At 56.5% G+C, this 21,778-nt stretch overlaps 1 protein-coding gene across 1 annotated transcript in view; it reads right to left on the bottom strand.

The window, feature by feature from the left end:
- Nucleotides 1-3,520: 3,520 nt before the first annotated feature.
- Nucleotides 3,521-21,778, bottom strand: part of LOC125450105 (integrin alpha-D-like) — a gene marked incomplete at its 3' end in the record, with an annotated part of 61,150 nt that continues 42,892 nt past the window's right edge. The window contains exons 9-12 of the mRNA XM_059643272.1: nt 6,721-6,868; nt 6,266-6,410; nt 4,577-4,653; nt 3,521-3,647 (exon numbers count right to left, since the gene is read on the bottom strand). Of these exons, the coding sequence (XP_059499255.1) occupies nt 3,521-3,647; nt 4,577-4,653; nt 6,266-6,410; nt 6,721-6,868 (497 nt within the window). The remainder of the gene's footprint in view (nt 3,648-4,576; nt 4,654-6,265; nt 6,411-6,720; nt 6,869-21,778) is intronic.

Below are 21,778 nucleotides of genomic sequence, written 5' to 3'. Positions count from 1 at the left end.
TCCCTGTACCCCTCCCTCCCTCCCAGTCCCCCCTTCCTTATCCCGCCCCTGTCTGACCCTCCCCTCTCCCCCTCCCTCCCTCCCTTACTCTCCCTCTCCCTTCCCTCCACTCCCCTCTCTCCCTACCTCCCTCACTCTCCCCGTCCCTTCCCTCCCCTCCCTCTCTCACTCTCCCCCCCCTCCCCGTCCCTTCCCTCCCCTCCCTCACTCTTCCCCTTTCCCCCTCCCTTCCCTCCCATCCCTCTCTACCACCTTCCGCTCCCTCACTCCCCTATGTCACTCACCTCCCTCCCTTCCGCTCCCCTCCCTTCCGTCACCTCCTTCACTCTCCCCCCCTCACCCTCCCTCTCCCCCAACTGTCCCCCTCCCTCTCGGCCTCCCTTCTCTCCCTCCCCGCTTCTCTCCCTCTACCTCCCTCACTCTCCGAAACCTCCCTCCCCGCTCCCCCTCCCTCCCTCCCTTCCTCCCCCCTCTCTCTCCACCTCCTTTCCCTCCCTCACTCTCCGCCCTCCTCCCTCACTCCCACCCCCCTGCCTCCCCTCCCTCATTCTCCACCCACTCCTTCTCTCCCTCACTTTCCCCCCTTCCTTTCCTCCCTCTCTCCCACTCCCATCCCTCCCCTCCCTCACTCCCCCCCCTTCCCTCACTCTCCTCCCTCCCTTCCCTCCCCCCAACTCTCCCCCTCCCTCCTTGGCCTCCTTTCTCTCCATTCCACCTTCTCTCCCCCACCTCTCTCCTCAACCCACCCCTCCCTCCCCTCTCCCCCGTCTCTCACCACCGCCCCTCCCTCCCTCACTCTCTGCCCTCCTCCCCTCCCTCTACTACCCTTCCCTCCCTCCTCCCCTCCCTCAATCTCCACCCCCTCCTTTCCCTCCCTCACTTCCCCCCTTCCTCTCCTCCCTCCCTCCCCGTCCTTACCTCCCCTCCCTCACACTCTCCCCTCTCTCCCTCCACTCCCTCTCTCGCCCTCTCCGTTCCCTCACTCTCCTCCCTCCCTTCCCTTCCTCTCTCACTCTCCCCGCTCTTCCCCACCCTTCCCTCACTCTCCCCTCCCTTCCCTTCCCACCCTCTCTCACTCTCCCCGCTCTTCCCCACCCTTCCCTCACTCTCCCCTCCCTTTCCTTCCTCTCCCACTCCCTCTCCTTTTCTCACTCTCCCCTTCCCTTTCCCCTCCCTCCCCTCTCCCCTCCACTCTCCCTTTCTCCCCTCCCTGTCCTGTCCCCCTCCCATCTCCTCCACCCTCCCCCTCCCCCTCCCTTCCCTTTCCCCCACTCCCCTCCCTCACTCTCTGCCCCTCTCCCCCTTCCTTCCCTCTCCCCATTCCCCTCCCTGCCCTTCCCTCTCCTTCCCTCCTCCCCCTCCCCGGCCTTCCCTCTCCTTCCCTCCTCCCCCTCCCTCACTCCCCTACCTCCCTCCACCTCCCCTCCTCTCTTCCCTCCCCTCCCTCACTCGCCCACTCTCTTCCCTCCCCTCTCTCACCCTCCCCCCTTCCCCTCCCTCACTCTCCCTACTTCCCCTCCCTCACTCTCTCCACTTCCCTCCCCTCCTCTCTACCCCCTCCTTTCCCTCCCTCACTCTCCCCCCTCCTCTCCTTCCTTCCTCCCTCCCCTCCCTCACTCCCCCTTCCCTCACTCTCCCCCCTCTCTCCTCCACTCCCTCACTCACCCCCTCTCTCTCCCCCGTTCCCTCCACTCCTCTTCCTCACTCTTCCCCCTTCCTCTTCTTCCTTCCTCCCTCCCACTCCCTTCCCTCACTCTCCCCCCCTTCCATCCCACTCCCTTCCCTCCGCTCCCTCACTCTCCCCCTCCCTCACTCTCCCCTCCCCTCCCTCACTGTCCACCTCCCCTCCCTCCACTCTCCCCCTCCCCTCCCTCCACTCTCCCCCTCCCCTCCCTCCACTCTCCCCCTCCCCTCCCTCCCTCCACTCCCCCCCTCACCCCTGTTCCCTCCCCTCCTCTTCCTCACTCTCCTCCCTCCTACTCCCTTCCCTCCCCTCCCTCACTCACCCCTCCCTTCCCTCACTCTCCCCTCCCTTCCCTCACTCTCCACTCCCTTCCCTCACTCTCCACTCCCTTCCCTCACTCTCCTCCCTCCCATCCCACTCCCTTTCCTCCGCTCCCTCACTCTCCCCCTCCCCCTCCCCTCCCTCCCCCCTCCCCTCCCCTCCCTCACTCTCCCCCTCCCCTCCCTCACTCTCCCCCTCCCCTCCCCCCCTCCCCTCCCCCCCCTCACTCCCCCCTCCCCTCCCTCACTCCCCCCCTCCCCTCCCTCACTCCCCCCCTCCCCTCCCTCACTCCCCCCCCCTCACTCCCCCCCTCCCCTCCCCTCCCTCACTCCCCCCCTCCCCTCCCCTCCCTCACTCCCCCCCTCCCCTCCCCTCCCTCACTCCCCCCCTCCCCTCCCCTCACTCCCCCCTCCCCTCCCCTCCCTCCCTCCCCCTCCCCTCCCCTCCCTCACTCCCCCCTCCCCTCCCCTCCCTCACTCCCCCCTCCCCTCCCCTCCCTCACTCCCCCCCTCCCCTCTCTCACTCCCACCACTCCCTTTCCCTTCCCTCACTCCCCCCTCCCTTTCCCTTCCCTCACTCTCCCCACTTCCCTCCCCTCCTCTCCCACACTCTTCCCCCCCCCACACTCTTCCCCCCCTTCCCCCGTCTGCCCTCTCCCCCCTCCCTCACCCCTCTCTCCCCCCCCTCACCCCCTCTCTCCCCCCCCCTCTCTCCCCCCCTCCCTCACCCCTCTCTCCCCCCCCTCCCTCACCCCTCTCTCCCCCCCCCTCCCTCCCTCACCCCTCTCTCCCCCCCCCCTCCCTCACCCCTCTCTCCCCCCCCCCCCTCACCCCTCTCTCCCCCCCCCTCCCTCACCCCTCTCTCCCCCCCCCTCCCTCACCCCTCTCTCCCCCCCCTCCCTCACCCCTCTCTCCCCCCCCCTCCCTCACCCCTCTCTCCCCCCCCCTCACCCCTCTCTCCCCCCCCCTCACCCCTCTCTCCCCCCCCCCCCTCACCCCTCTCTCCCCCCCCCTCACCCCTCTCTCCCCCCCCCTCACCCCTCTCTTCCCCCCCCCCCTCACCCCTCTCCCCCCCCCACCCCTCTCTCCCCCCCCTCACCCCTCTCTCCCCCCCCCTCACCCCTCTCTCCCCCCCCTCACCCCTCTCTCCCCCCCCCCTCACCCCTCTCTCCCCCTCTCTCCCTCTCCCTCACCCCTCTCTCCCCCTCCCTCTCCCCCTCCCTCCACCACCCTTCCTCTCCTCTGTCCCCCCGGCTCCCTCACTCTCCCCCCACCTCCCTCACTCTCCCCCCACCTCCCTCACTCTCCCCCCACCTCCCTCACTCTCCCCCCACCTTCCCTCACTCTCCCACTCCCCTTTACTCTCTTCCTCCCTCTCTGCCCCCTCCCCCTCTCCCACCCTCCCTGCCCCCTCCCCCTCTCCCACCCTCCCTGCCCCCTCCCCCTCTCCCACCCTCCCTTCCCTCACTCTGTCTCCCCACCCACCCCTCATTTTGGGAAAATCACATCCCCTTACCCAGGTAGGCGTTCCTCGTCTCGGCACTGGGTGCGGTCTCATTGATTAAGGTGCGGGACGAGCCGCTGAATTTGACTAGCGCCCCTGACCAGTCGTAGGCCCCGACCGCTCCGAGCACCACCGAGCTCTGCAACACAAACAGGAGTGGGAAGATCCAACAGCCTGAATGAGGGGAGGTGGCGGAGATAGGGAGGGGGTGTCGGGGATGACAGAGATATGGAGGGGGTGTAAGGGGCTGGTGGAGGTGACAGGGATAGGGAGGAGGTGACACGGATAGGGAGGAGGTGACAGAGATAGGGAGGGGGTGTAGGTGGACGGAGGGGGTTACAGAGATAGGGAGGGGGTGTAGGGGGACGGAGGGGGTGACAGAGATAGGGAGGGGGTGTCAGGGATTGGAGGGGTGACAGAGTTAGGGAGGGGGTCTAGGAGGCTGGGGTGATGGATTCCCCAGAAGTAGTCGGAGGGAACAGGGAAGGGGTGAGGAACATTTCGCAGACAGACCGGGCTGAGGGATTGTTAACACACGGGACACTCTGGCTCAGAAGGCAGGGAATAGCTGGGCATATCGCACTTCCACTGCCAGGAAATGGGGGGCGTGGGGATGGGGTTTGCGGGAGTTGGAAATGTGGGCGCCTCACTCCCTATGACTTCGGAAATGGAGCTCACACGGAACCCGGGAACCGATCCCGGTGTTCGGAGAAGGCACAAGCCTGGGGCGGCCATCCTGTATGTGAATTGAGTTAGGGGTCTCCCTGGATCTGGAAGTACGAGGGCTCATCTCACTCTGAAGGGGGAGGCTTTTGGGGGGAGGGAGTGCAATAAGGTGTCCCCCACCCCCTCCCAAATTTCTGCTCCATCTGGGAGTTCCTTCGGTGCCCATTGAGTTGGGGGCCCAAGGACGACGGTGAAGGGCACAGAGGGATTCCTTGCCTTGGAGGGTCTGTAAAGCCCTCACTTCCCGAGGTATCAACGGGACGGGCACAGTGACCCCGCATGACTGCTCCCACTCACTCCTGGCATGTATGGGACACGGGCTGGGTGCCCCTCAAAACTTACATCTGTGATGAGAGAGCTGAATCCTTCCTGTGCCATCTCCAACTGGAATGAGGCAGACGTGCCAGGGCTGGCTGAACCTGAGGAGGCAGGACAATCCCTCAGTGCTGACCCTCCGACAGTGCCCGCTCCCTCTGCGCTGACCCTCCGACAGTGCCCGCTCCCTCAGCACTGACCCTCCGACAGTGCCCGCTCCCTCAGCGCTGACCCTCTGACAGCACCCGCTCCCTCAGCACTGACCCTCCGACAGTGCCCGCTCCCTCAGCGCTGACCCTCCGACAGTGCCCGCTCCCTCAGCGCTGACCCTCCGACAGCACCCACTCCCCCAGCGCTGACCCTCCGACAGTGCCCGCTTCCTCAGCGCTGACCCTCTGACAATATCCCAGCTTGGGCTGATAAATGAGAGGGTCCATTCATGGCACATGGATGTCAGGCTAACCATCGCCCCCACCCCTAACCATGACATTCAATGGTGTTCCCATCACTGTATCCCTCCCGCCTCCCTCGGGACCAACATCCTGGGGGTCCCCATTGAGCAGAAACTGAACTGGACCACAGCCCCATATCAATCCTGTGGCTACAGGGAGCAGGTCAGAGGCTGGGAGTCCTCACTGCCACCCTCCCCAAAGCCTGTCCCACAAGGCAGGAGGTGGGAGGGAATACTCCCCACTTGCCCCTGGAAGTCAGTGGAGGGGGCAGCTCCGACAACACTCAGGAATGTTGGCACTGTCCCAGGGACAAAGTCCCCCTCCCCCCACCACCTCAATCGAGACGCTCACCCCCTACCTTTACCACCCCCTCCCTCCTCAGGGACAGTCGCGGCAGTGTGTACCATCTGCAAAACGCACCACAGTGACTCATCCACCAGCCGCAACTTCCCCAAAACCCGTCACCTCTCACCCCCTTAGAGGGTCAGCGGAACCACTGGAACATCAACCCTGAGCTCGCCAACACAATCCCACTTCGGAACAATATCATTCAACACTTTCAATGTTTCCTGATTTCAGTTGGACCAAACAGGTCGAATTCCTGTGTACAACCTGCTCTGCTGGGCTGCAATTTTAACATGAGCAATTTGGTCATTTATCATTGACCTTTGTCCATGAGAAGCTGCAAAATTACATTAAAATTTATCGTACTGAATAAAAATGCCACCTATGCCACATGACGCAAGATCTGTTTGAAACGGCCTCACGATCAATGGTGAAACGGGACATTGCATCACTTAACCCCCACTGCAGCCTGGCAGATACTCAAGCCCAATGCAACTACATCCCTGTTCCACGCTCCTGGCACCACTTGTCACCCAGTTCCTTTCTGGGACCTGCTCGCTTCAAATTGATGCAACTTCACCGGGTTGATGCAGCCTCAACGAGCCGCTAACTCAGCTCACTCATTCCTTAACCCTTTGGGCTCACATCTTCGGCGGCCATGCGGTCAGTCCTGTCCTCAGGCAGAGTGGCAATCACCGGCTGCTCTCTGCTTCCTTTCCGTGACCTCTCAGATGTTCTCGCGTGCTATCTCAAAAACGCGCATCAAAATAAATATGCGAGCTGAGTCACTCTGTCCACCAACTTGTGGCCCCCCCAAACCGCCCCTGTGCCCTTCGAAGGGGCAATAACTTACCAACACCCACGCCAAGAGGGTCCCATGTCCCCAGGATGCCGTTCAGAGAGAAAAGGGTTCAGGTACCTTCAATGGCGAAGATTTTCTCCTGTAGCTCTTTCTGGATGCTGTCCAGCGCATCAAAGTTATCCACTTTGAAGACGTTCGTGTCTTTTGAGGCAATGGTTTTCAGCTCAAACAAAGCAGAAGGGTCAGTGAAAGCCCCGCCAACCTATTGAGGCAATGCAAACATTCCCAAAGTCAATTTCAGGGTAAACGACAGGGCGCGGGGCCAGAGGGTGAGACAGAGGTAGGGAGGGGGTGTCGGGAGTTGGAGGGGGTGACAGAGACAGGGAAGGGGTGTACGGGGTTGGAGGAGGTTACAGAGATAGGGTGGGGTTGTAGGGGGCAGGAGGGGGTGACAGAAAGAGGGAGGGGCAGGACTGAAGGTGGAAGGGAAGGGGATACAATGGGCGAACACTCTGAGGGAAGTTTAGGACATGAATCTTGTGCACTGGGCAATCAAGTTATGTTTCTCTCACCCCGATGGCATATCGCTCGATCTTCTTCATATCTGCTGCCAGAATAGCGTCAGCAAAGTGCTTGTCCTGAGATAAACCATCAGTGATGGTAATTAGAATGCGCTTGACACCATTCCGAGCACCCGCACTGTGGGTGAATACCCGGTTCCTGCAACAGAGACCGTTAAAGTTCTGAAGTCAAATCCTGTCCATACACTCTCAATGTCACGCAGACCCAGAGAATAGAGACTCAAGGTCCTGCACACAGAGAAAATACAGAAACAATGTCTCGCACACACAGAGATGCACACCCAATGTCCCGCACACACGGACATTGCACTCCCAATGTCCCGCACACACAGACATTGCACTCCCAATGTCCCGCACACACAGACATTGCACTCCCAATGTCCCGCACACACAGAAATTGCACTCCCAATTTCCCGCACACACAGACATTGCACTCCCAATGTCCGGCACACACAGACAATGCACTCCCAATGTCCCGCACACACAGACAATGCACTCCCAATGTCCCGCACACACAGACATTGCACTCCCAATGTCCCGCACACACAGACATTGCACTCCAAATGTCGCGCACACGTAGACAATGCACTCCCAAAGTCCCCCACAAACAGACGTTGCACACCCAATGTTCCACACGCACAGACATTGCACTCCCAATGTCCCGCACACACAGACATTGCACTCCCAATGTCACACACACACAGATATTGCACACCCAATGTCCCGCACACACAGACGTTGCACACCCAATGTTCCACACGCACAGACATTGCACTCCCAATAACCCGCACACACAATGCACTCCCATTGTCCCGCACACACAGACAATGCCCTCCCAATGTCCGGCACACACAGTCAATGCACTCCCATAGTCCCGCAAACACAGACATGGCACTCCCAAAGTCCTGCACACACAGACAATGCAGTCCCAATGTCCCAAACACACAGACAATGCACTCCAAATCTCCCGCACACACAGACAATGCAGTCCCATTGTCTGGCACATACAGACATTGCACTCCCAATGTCCCGCACACACAGACATTGAACTCCCAATGTTCCGCACACACAGACATTGCACTCCCAATGTCCAGCACACACAGACATTGCACTCCCAATTTCACGCACGCAGAGACATTGCATTCCCAATGTCCCGCACGCACAGACATTGCACTCCCAATGTCCCGCACACACAGACATTGCACTCCCAATGTCCCACACACACAGACATTGCACTCCCAATGTCCTGCACACACAGACAATGCACTCGCAATGTCACGCACACACGGACATTGCAGTCCCAATATCCCGTCCACACAGACAATGCACTCCCAATGTCCCGCACACACAGACAATGCACTCCCAATGTCCCGCACACACACAGAATGCACTCCCAATGACCCGCGCACACAGACAATGCACTCCCAATGTCCCGCACACCCACACAATGTACTCCCAATGTCCCGCACACACAGACAATGCACTCCCAATGTCCCAAACACACAGACATTGCACTCCCAATGTCCCACACACACAGACATTGCACTCCCAATGTCCCGCACACACAGACATTCCACTCGCAATGTCCCGCACAGAAAATGCACTCCCAATGTCCCGCACACACAGAGATTGCTCTCCCAATGCCCTGCACACACAGACAATGCACTCCCAATGTCCCGCACACACAGACATTGCACTCCGAATGTCGCGCACACACAGACAATGCACTCCCAATGTCCCGCAGACACAGACATTGCACTCACAATGTCCCTCACAAACAGACATTGCACTCCCAATGTCCCGCACACACAGACGTTGCACATCCAATGTTCCACACACACAGACATTGCACTCCCAATAACCCGCACACACACACAATGCACTCCCAATGTCCGGCACACACAGTCAATGCACTCCCATAGTCCCGCAAACAGAGACATTGCACTCCCAAAGTCCCAAACACACAGACAATGCACTCCCAATGTCCATCACACAGAGATTGCACTCCCAATGTCCCACACACAAAGACATTGCACTCCCAATGTCCCACACACACAGACATTGCACTCCCAATGTCCCGCACGCACAGACATTGCACTCCCAATGTCCCGCACGCACAGACATTGCACCCCCAATGTCCCACACACACAGACATTGCACTCGCAATGTCACGTACACAGGGACATCGCACTCCCAATATCCCGTACACACAGACATTGCACTCCCAATGTCTGGGACACATAGACAATGTGCTACCAATGTCCGGGACACACAGACATTGCACTCCCAATGTCCCGCACACCCACACAATGCACTCCCAATGTCCTGCAGACACAGACATTGCACTCCCAATGTCCCGCCGATACAGACAATGCACTCCCAATGTCCCGCACACACAGACAATGCACTCCCAATGTCCCGCACACCCACACAATGTACTCACAATGTCGCGCACACACACACATTGCACTCCCAATGTCGCGCACACACAGACATTGCACTCCCAATGTCCCGCACACACAGACATTGCACTCACATTCTCCCCAAAAAACAGACATTGCACTCCCAATGTCCCGACACACAGACGTTGCACACCCAATGTTCCACACGCACAGACAATGCACTCCCAATAACCCGCACACACAGACATTGCATTCCCAATGTCGCGCACACGCAGACATTGCACTCCGAATGTCGCGCGCACACACACACAATGCACTCCCAAAGTCCCGCACACACAATGCACTCCCAATGTCCCGCACACACAGACAATGCAGTCCCATTGTCCCGCACGCACACACAATGCGCTCCCAATGTCCCGCACACACAGTCAATGCACTCCCATAGTCCCGCAAACACAGACAATGCGCTCCCAATGTCCCGCACACACAGACATTGCACTCCCAAAGTCCGGGACACACAGACAATGTGCTCCCAATGTCACGCACACACGGACATTGCACTCCCAATATCCCGTACACACAGACATTGCACTCCCAATGTCCGGGACACACAGACAATGTGCTCCCAATGTCCGGGACACACAGACAATGCGCTCCCAATGTCCGGGACACACAGACAATGCACTCCCAATGTCCCGCACACACAGACAATGCACTCCCAATTTCCCGCACACACACAGAATGCACTCCCAATGTCCCGCACACCCACACAATGCACTCCCAATGTCCTGCACACACAGACATTGCACTCCCAATGTCCCGCACACACAGACATTGCACTCCCAATGTCCCACACACACAGACATGGCACTCCCAATGTCCCACACACACAGACATGGCACTCCCAATGTCCCGCACACACAGACATTCCAATCGCAATGTCCCGCACACAAAATGCACTCCCAATGTCCCGCACACACAGAGATTGCACTCCCAATGCCCCGCACACACACACAATGCACTCCCAATGTCCGGCACACACAGTCAATGCACTCCCATAGTCCCGCAAACAGAGACATTGCACTCCCAAAGTCCCAAACACACAGACAATGCACTCCCAATGTCCCGCACACACAGACAATGCACTCCCAATGTCCCGCACACACAGACATTGCACTTCCAAGGTCCATCACACAGAGATTGCACTCCCAATGTCCCACACACAAAGACATTGCACTCCCAATGTCCCACACACACAGACATTGCACTCCCAATGTCCCGCACGCACAGACATTGCACTCCCAATGTCCCGCACGCACAGACATTGCACCCCCAATGTCCCACACACACAGACATTGCACTCGCAATGTCACGCACACAGGGACATCGCTCTCCCAATATCCCGTACACACAGACATTGCACTCCCAATGTCCGGGACACATAGACAATGTGCTACCAATGTCCGGGACACACAGACAATGCACTCCCAATGTCCGGGACACACAGACATTGCACTCCCAATGTCCCGCCGATACAGACAATGCACTCCCAATGTCCCGCACACACAGACAACGCACTCCCAATGTCCCGCACACCCACACAATGTACTCACAATGTCGCGCACACACACACATTGCACTCCCAATGTCGCGCACACACACACATTGCACTCCCAATGTCCCGCACACACAGACATTGCACTCCCATTGTCCCGCACGCACACACAATGCGCTCCCAATGTCCCGCACACACAGTCAATGCACTCCCATAGTCCCGCAAACACAGACAATGCGCTCCCAATGTCCCGCACACACAGACATTGCACTCCCAAAGTCCGGGACACACAGACAATGTGCTCCCAATGTCACGCACACACGGACATTGCACTCCCAATATCCCGTACACACAGACATTGCACTCCCAATGTCCGGGACACACAGACAATGTGCTCCCAATGTCCGGGACACACAGACAATGCGCTCCCAATGTCCGGGACACACAGACAATGCACTCCCAATGTCCCGCACACACAGACAATGCACTCCCAATTTCCCGCACACACACAGAATGCACTCCCAATGTCCCGCACACCCACACAATGCACTCCCAATGTCCTGCACACACAGACATTGCACTCCCAATGTCCCGCACACACAGACATTGCACTCCCAATGTCCCACACACACAGACATGGCACTCCCAATGTCCCACACACACAGACATGGCACTCCCAATGTCCCGCACACACAGACATTCCAATCGCAATGTCCCGCACACAAAATGCACTCCCAATGTCCCGCACACACAGAGATTGCACTCCCAATGCCCCGCACACACACACAATGCACTCCCAATGTCCGGCACACACAGTCAATGCACTCCCATAGTCCCGCAAACAGAGACATTGCACTCCCAAAGTCCCAAACACACAGACAATGCACTCCCAATGTCCCGCACACACAGACAATGCACTCCCAATGTCCCGCACACACAGACATTGCACTTCCAAGGTCCATCACACAGAGATTGCACTCCCAATGTCCCACACACAAAGACATTGCACTCCCAATGTCCCACACACACAGACATTGCACTCCCAATGTCCCGCACGCACAGACATTGCACTCCCAATGTCCCGCACGCACAGACATTGCACCCCCAATGTCCCACACACACAGACATTGCACTCGCAATGTCACGCACACAGGGACATCGCTCTCCCAATATCCCGTACACACAGACATTGCACTCCCAATGTCCGGGACACATAGACAATGTGCTACCAATGTCCGGGACACACAGACAATGCACTCCCAATGTCCGGGACACACAGACATTGCACTCCCAATGTCCCGCACAGACAGACAATGCACTCCCAATGACCCGCACACACAGACAATGCACTCCCAATGTCCCGCACACCCACACAATGCACTCCCAATGTCCTGCAGACACAGACGTTGCACTCCCACTGTCCCGCCGATACAGACAATGCACTCCCAATGTCCCGCACACACAGACAACGCACTCCCAATGTCCCGCACACCCACACAATGTACTCACAATGTCGCGCACACACACACATTGCACTCCCAATGTCGCGCACACACACACATTGCACTCCCAATGTCCCGCACACACAGACATTGCACTCCCAATGTCCCGCACACACAGACATTGCACTCCCAATGTCGCGCACACACACACATTGCACTCCCAATGTCCCGCACACACAGACATTGCACTCCCAATGTCCCGACACACAGACGTTGCACACCCAATGTTCCACGCGCTCAGACAATGCACTCCCAATAACCCACACACACAGACATTGCATTCCCAATGTCGCGCACACGCAGACATTGCACTCCGAATGTCGCGCGCACACACACACAATGCACTCCCAAAGTCCCGCACACACAGACAATGCACTCCCAATGTCCCGCACACACAGACAATGCAGTCCCATTGTCCCGCACACACAGACAATGCACTCCCAATGTCCCGCACACACAGTCAATGCACTCCCATAGTCCCGCAAACACAGACATTGCACTCCCACTGTCCAGCACACACAGACATTGCACTCCCAATATCCCGCACACACAGACATTGCACTCCCAATGTCCCGCACACACAGACATTGCACCCCCAATGTCCCACAAACACAGACATTGCACTCGCAATGTCACGCACACAGGGACATCGCACTCCCAATATCCCGTACACACAGACATTGCACTCCCAATGTCCGGGACACATAGACAATGTGCTACCAATGTCCGGGACACACAGACAATGCACTCTCAATGTCCGGGACACACAGACAACGCACTCCCAATGTTCCGCACACCCACACAATGTACTCCAAATGTCCCGCACACACACACAATGCACTCCCAATTTCCCGCACACACAGACATTGCACTCCCAATGTCCCGCACACACAGACATTGCACTCCCAATGTCCCGCACACACAGACATTGCACTCCCAATGTCCCGCACACACAGACATTGCACTCCCAATGTCCCGCACACACAGACATTGCACTCCCAATGACCCGCACACACAGACTAGGCACTCCCAATGTCCCGCACACCCACACAATGCACTCCCAATGTCCTGCACACACAGACATTGCACTCCCAATGTCCCGCACACACAGACATTGCACTCCCAATGACCCGCACACACAGACAATGCACTCCCAATGTCCCGCACACACAGACATTGCACTCCCAATGTCCCACACACACAGACATTGCACTCCCAATAACCCGCACACACAGACAATGCACTCCCAAAGTCCCCCACAAACAGACGTTGCACACCCAATGTTCCACACGCACAGACATTGCACTCCCAATGTCCCGCACACACAGACATTGCACTCCCAATGTTGCACACACACAGACATTGCACACCCAATGTTCCACACACACAGACATTGCACTCCCAATAACCCGCACACACAGACAATGCACTCCCATTGTCCCACGCACACACACAATGCCCTCGCAATGTCCGGCACATACAGACATTGAACTTCCAATGTCCCGCACACACAGACATTGAACTCCCAATGTCCCGCACACACAGACATTGAACTCCCAATGTCCAGCACACACAGACATTGCACTCCCAATGTCCCGCACACACAGACAATGCACTCCAAATGTCCCGCACACACAGACATTGCACTCCCAATGTCCCGCACACACAGACATTGCACTCCCAATGTCCCGCACACACAGACATTGCACTCCAAATGTCCCGCACACACAGACATTGCACTCCCAATGTCCCGCACACACAGACATTGCACTCCCAATGTCCCGCACACACAGACATTGCACTCCCAATGTCCCGCACACACAGACAATGCACTCCCAATGTCCCGCACATACAGACAATGCACTCCCAATGTCACGCACACCCACACAATGCATTCCCAATGTCCCGCACACACAGACAATGCACTCCAAATGTCCCGCACACACAGACATTGCACTCCCAATGTCCCGCACACACAGACATTGCACTCCCAATATCCTGTACACACAGACATTGCACTCCCAATATCCTGTACACACAGACAATGCACTCCCAATGTCCCGCACACACAGACAATGCACTCCCAATGTCCCGCACACACAGACATTGCACTCCCAATGTCCCGCACACACAGACATTGCACTCCCAATATCCTGTACACACAGACAATGCACTCCCAATTTCCCGCACACACAGACAATGCACTCCCAATGTCCCGCACATACAGACAATGCACTCCCAATGTCCCGCACACACAGACATTGCACTCCCAATGTCCCGCAAACACAGACAATGCACTCCCAATGTCCCGCACACACAGACATTGCACTCCCAATGTCGCGCACACACAGACATTGCACTCCCAATGTCCCGCACACACAGACATTGCACTCCCAATGTCGCGCACACACAGACATTGCACTCCCAATGTCGCGCACACACAGACATTGCACTCCCAATATCCCACACGCACAGACAATGCAGTCCCAATGTCCCGCACACACAGACATTGCACTCCCAATGTCCCGCACACACAGACATTGCACTCCCAATGTCGCGCACACACAGACAATGCACTCCCAATATCCCACACGCACAGACAATGCAGTCCCAATGTCCCAAACAAACAGACAATGGACTCCAAATCTCCCGCACACACAGACAAAGCAGTCCCATTGTCTGGCACATACAGACATTGCACTCCCAATGTCCCGCAAACACAGACATTGAACTCCCAATGTCCCGCACACACAGACATTGAACTCCCAATGTCCCGCACACACAGACATTGAACTCCCAATGTCCCGCACACACAGACATTGAACTCCCAATGTCCCGCACACACAGACATTGCACTCCCAATGTCCATCACACAGAGATTGCACTCCCAATGTCCCGCACACACGGACATTGCACTCCCAATGTCCCGCACACACAGACATTGCACTCCCAATTTCACGCACGCACAGACATTGCACTCCCAATGTCCCGCACACACAGACAATGCACTCCCAATGTCCCGCACACACACAGAATGCACTCCCAATGTCCCGCAAACACAGACATTGCACTCCCAATGTCCCGCACACACAGACAATGCACTCCCAATGTCCCGCACACACAGACATTGCACTCCCAATGTCCCGCACATACAGACAATGCACTCCCAATGTCCCGCACACCCACACAATGCATTCACAATGTCCCGCACACACAGACAATGCACTCCCAATGTCCCGCACACACAGACATTGCACTCCCAATGTCCCGCAGATCCAGACAATGCACTCCCAATGTCCCGCACACACAGACATTGCACTCCCAATGTCCCGCACACACAGACAATGCACTCCCAATGTCCCGCACACCCACACAATGCACTCCCAATGTCCTGCAGACACAGACATTGCACTCCCAATGTCCCGCCGATACAGACAATGCGCTCCCAATGTCCCGCACACACAGACAATGCACTCCCAATGTCCCGCACACCCACACAATGTACTCCCAAACTCCCGCACACACACACATTGCACTCCCAATGTCCCGCACACACACACATTGCACTCCAAACGTCGCGCACACACAGACAATGCACTCCCAATGTCGCGCACACAGAGACATTGTACTCCCAATGTCCCGCACACACAGACATTGCACTCCCAATGTCCCGCACACACAGACATTGCACTCCCAATGTCCCGCACACACAGACATTGCACTCCCAATGTCTCGCACGCACAGACATTGCACTCCCAATGTCTCGCACACACAGACATTGCACTCCCAATGTCTCGCACACACAGACATTGCACTCCCAATGTCTCGCACACACAGACATTGCACTCCCAATAACCCGCACACACAGACATGGGATTCCCAATGTCGCGCACACACAGACATTGCACTCCCAATGTCGCGCACACACAGACAATGCACTCCCAATGTCGCGCACACACAGAAATTGCACTCACATTGTCCCCCACAAACAGACATTGCACTCCCAATGTCCCAACACACAGACGTTGCACACCCAATGTTCCACACGCACAGACAATGCACTCCCAATTAGCCGCACACACAGACATTGCATTCCCAATGTCGCGCACACGCAGACATTGCACTCCGAATGTCGCGCACACACACACAATGCACTCCCAAAGTCCCGCACACACAGACAATGCACTCCCAATGTCCCGCACGCACACACAATGCACTCCCAATGTCCGGCACGCACACACAATGCACTCCCAATGTCCCAAACACACAGACATTGCACTCCCATTGTCCCGCACACACACACAATGCACTCCCAATGTCCCGCACACACAGACATTGCACTCCCAATGTCCCTCACACACAGACATTGCACTCACAATGTCCCCCACAAAGAGACATTGAACTCCCACTGTCCCGCACACACAGACATTGCACTCCCAATGTCCAACACACAGAGATTGCACTCACAATGTCCATCCCACAAAGACATTGCTCTCCCAATGTCCCACACACACAGACATTGCACTTGCAATGTCACGCACACACGGACATTGCACTCCCAATATCCCGTACACACAGACATTGCACTCCCAATGTCCGGGACACACAGACAATGTGCTCCCAATGTCACGCACACACGGACATTGCACTCCCAATATCCCGTACACACAGACATTGCACTCCCAATGTCCGGGACACACAGACAATGCGCTCCCAATGTCACGCACACACGGACATTGCACTCCCAATATCCCGTACACACAGACATTGCACTCCCACTGTCCGGGACACACAGACAATGCGCTCCCAATGTCCGGGACACACAGACAATGCACTCCCAATGTCCCGCACACACAGACATTGCATTCCCAATGTCGCGCACACGCAGACGTTGCACTCCGAATGTCGCGCACACACACACAATGCACTCCCAAAGTCCCGCACACACAGACAATGCACTCCCAATGTCCCAAACACACAGACAATGCACTCCCAATGTCCCGCACACACAGACAATGCAGTCCCATTGTCCCGCACACACAGACAATGCAGTCCCAATGTCCCGCACACACAGACAATGCAGTCCCAATGTCCCGCACACACAGTCAATGCACTCCCATAGTCCCGCAAACACAGACATTGCACTCCCAAAGTCCCGCACACACAGACATTGCACTCCCAATGTCCATCACACAGAGATTGCACTTGCAATGTCACGCACACACGGACATTGCACTCCCAATATCCCGTACACACAGACATTGCACTCCCAATGTCCGGGACACACAGACAATGCGCTCCAAATGTCCGGGACACACAGACAATGCACACCCAATGTCCGCACACACAGACATTCCACTCGCAATGTCCCGCACACACAGACATTCCACTCGCAATGTCCCGCACACAAAATGCACTCCCAATATCCGCAACACACAGAGATTGCACTCCCAATGTCCCGCGCACACAGACATTGCACTCCCAATGACCCGCACACACAGACAATGCACTCCCAATGTCCCGCACACACAGACAATGCACTCCCAATGTCCCGCACACCCACACAATGCACTCACAATGTCCTGCAGACACAGACATTGCACTCCCAATGTCCCGCCCATACGACAATGCACTCCCAATGTCCCGCACACACAGACAATGCACTCCCAATGTCCCGCACACACAGACAATGCACTCCCAATGTCCCGCACACACAGACAATGCACTCCCAATGTCGCGCACACACAGACATTGCACTCACAATGTCCAGCACACACAGACATTGCACTCCCAACGTCCCGCACACACAGACATTGCACTCCCAACGTCCCGCACGCACAGACATTGCACTCCCAATGTCCGGGACATACAGACAATGTGCTCCCAATGTCCCGCACACACAGACATTGCACTCCCAATGTCCCGCACATACAGACAATGCACTCCCAATGTCCCGTACACACAGAAAATGCACTCCCAATGTCCTGCACACCCACACAATGCACTCCCAATGTCCCGCACACACAGACATTGCACTCCAAATGACCCGTACACACACATTGCACTCCCAATGTCCCGCACACACAGACATTGCACTCCCAATGTCCCGCACATACAGACAATGCATTACCAATGTCCCGCACACACAGACATTGCACTCCCAATGTCCCACACACACAGACAGTGCACTCCCAATGTTCCGCGCACACAGACGATGCACACCCAATGTCCCGCACACACAGACATTCCACTCGCAATGTCCCGCACACAAAATGCACTCCCAATATCCCGCACACACAGAGATTGCACTCCCAATGTCCCACACACACAGACATTGCACTCCCAATGTCCCGCACACACAGACATTGCGCTCCCAATCTCCCGCACACACAGAAAATGCACTCCCAATGTCCCTCACAAAAAGACATTGCACACCCAAAGACCCGCACACACAGACATTGCACTCCCAATGTCCCGCACGCACAGACATTGCACTCCCAATGTCCCGCACGCACAGACATAACACTCCCAATGTCCCGCACGCACAGACATTGCACTCCCAATGTCCCGCACACACAGACATTGCACTCCCAATGTCCCGCACACACAGACATTGCACCCCCAATGTCCCGTACACACAGACATTGCACTCCCAATGTCCGGGACACATAGACAATGTGCTACCAATGTCCGGGACACACAGACAATGCACTCCCAATGTCCCGCACACACAGACATTGCACTCCCAATGTCCCGCACACACAGACAATGCAGTCCCATTGTCCCGCACACACAGACATTGCACTCCCAATATCCTGTACACACAGACAATGCACTCCCAATTTCCCGCACACACAGACAATGCACTCCCAATGTCCCGCACATACAGACATTGCACTCCCAATGTCCCGCACACACAGACATTGCACTCCCAATGTCCCGCAAACACAGACAATGCACTCCCAATGACCCGCACACACAGACAATGCACTCCCATTGTCCCGCACACCCACACAATGCACTCACAATGTCCTGCAGACACAGACATTGCACTCCCAATGTCCTGCACGCACAGACATTGCACTCCCAATGTCCCGCTCGCACAGACATTGCACTCCCAATGTCCCGCACGCACAGACATTGCACTCCCAGTGTCCCGCACGCACAGACATTGCACTCCCAATGTCCCGCACGCACAGACATTGCACTCCCAATGTCCCGCACACACAGACAATGCACTCCCAATGTCCCGCACGCACAGACATTGCACTCCCAATGTCCCGCACACACAGACATTGCACTCCCAATGTCCCGCTCGCACAGACATTGCACTCCCAATGTCCCGCTCGCACAGACATTGCACTCCCAATGTCCCGCACGCACAGACATTGCACTCCCAGTGTCCCGCACGCACAGACATTGCACTCCCAATGTCCCGCACGCACAGACATTGCACTCCCAATGTCCCGCACACACAGACAATGCACTCCCAATGTCCCGCACGCACAGACATTGCACTCCCAATGTCCCGCACGCACAGACATTGCACTCCCAATGTCCGGCACACACAGACATTGCACTCCGAATGTCCTGCACACACAGACATTGCACTCCCAATGTCCCGCACGCACAGACATTGCACTCCCAATGTCCCGCACGCACAGACATTGCACTCCCAATGTCCCGCACACACAGACATTGCACTCCCAATGTCCCGCACACACAGACATTGCACCCCCAATGTCCCGCACACACAGACATTGCACTCCCAATGTCCCACACACACAGACATTGCACTCCCAATGTCCCGCACATACAGACAATGCACTCCCAATGTCCCGTACACACAGAAAATGCACTCCCAATGTCCCGCACATACAGACAATGCACTCCCAATGTCCCGTACACACAGAAAATGCACTCCCAATGTCCCGCACACCCACACAATGCACTCCCAATGTCCCCCACACACAGACATTGCACTCCAAATGACCCGTACACACAGACAATGCACTCCCAATGTCCCGCACACACGGACATTGCACTCCCAATGTCCCGCACACCCACACAATGCACTCCCAATGTCCCCCACACACAGACATTGCACTCCAAATGACCCGTACACACAGACAATGCACTCCCAATGTCCCGCACACACAGACATTGCACTCCCAATGTCCCGCACACACAGACATTGAACTCCCAATGTCCCGCACACACAGACATTGCACTCCCAATGTCCCGCACACACGGACATTGCACTCCAAATGACCCGTACACACAGACAATGCACTCCCAATGTCCCGCACACACACACATTGCACTCCCAATGTCCCGCACACACAGACATTGAACTCCCAATGTCCCGCACACACAGACATTGCACTCCCAATGTCCCGCACATACAGACAATGCACTCCCAATGTCCCGCACACACAGACAATGCACTCCCAATGTCCCGCACACACAGACATTGCACTCCCAATGTCCCGCGCACACAGACATTGCACTCCCAATGTCCCGCACACACAGACATTGCACTCCCAATGTCCCGCACATACAGACAATGCATTACCAATGTCCCGCACACACACACAATGCACTCCCAATCTCCCGCACACACCGACAATGCACTCACAATGTCCCGCACACACAGACAATGCACTCCCAATCTCCCGCACGCACAGACAATGCACTCACATTGTCCCCCACAAACAGACATTGCACTCCCAATGTCCCGACACACAGACGTTGCACACCCAATGTTCCACACGCACAGACAATGCGCTCCCAATAACCCGCACACACAGACATTGCATTCCCAATGTCCCGCACGCACAGACATTGCACTCCCAATGTCCCGCACACACAGACATTGCACTCCCAATGTCCCGCACGCACAGACATTGCACTCCCAATGTCCCGCACACACAGACATTGCACTCCCAATGTCGCGCACACACAGACAATGCACTCCCAATGTCCCGCACGCACAGACATTGCACTCCCAATGTCCCGCACACACAGACATTGCACTCCCAATGTCCCGCACGCACAGACATTGCACTCCCAATGTCCCGCACACACAGACATTGCACTCCCAATATCCCGTACACACAGACATTGCACTCCCAATGTACGGGACACATAGACAATGTGCTACCAATGTCCGGGACACACAGACAATGCACTCCCAATGTCCCGCACGCACAGACATTGCACTCCCAATGTCCCGCACACACAGACATTGCACTCCCAATGTCCCGCACACACAGACATTGCACTCCCAATATCCCGTACACACAGACATTGCACTCCCAATGTCCCGCCGATACAGACAATGCACTCCCAATGTCCCGCACACCCACACAATGTATTCCCAATGTCCCGCACACACACAATGCACTCCCAATGTCCCGCACACACACACAATGCACTCCCAATGTCCCGCACACACAGACAATGCACTCCCAATGTCCCGCACACACAGACAATGCAGTCCCATTGTCCCGCACACACACACAATGCACTCCCAATGTCCCGCACACACACACAATGCACTCCCAATGTCCCGCACACACAGACAATGC

Source organism: Stegostoma tigrinum, chromosome 50 (genome assembly GCF_030684315.1).
Source record: "Stegostoma tigrinum isolate sSteTig4 chromosome 50, sSteTig4.hap1, whole genome shotgun sequence".
NCBI lineage: Eukaryota > Metazoa > Chordata > Chondrichthyes > Orectolobiformes > Stegostomatidae > Stegostoma > Stegostoma tigrinum.
This window is presented reverse-complemented; position numbering and strand designations above follow the sequence as displayed.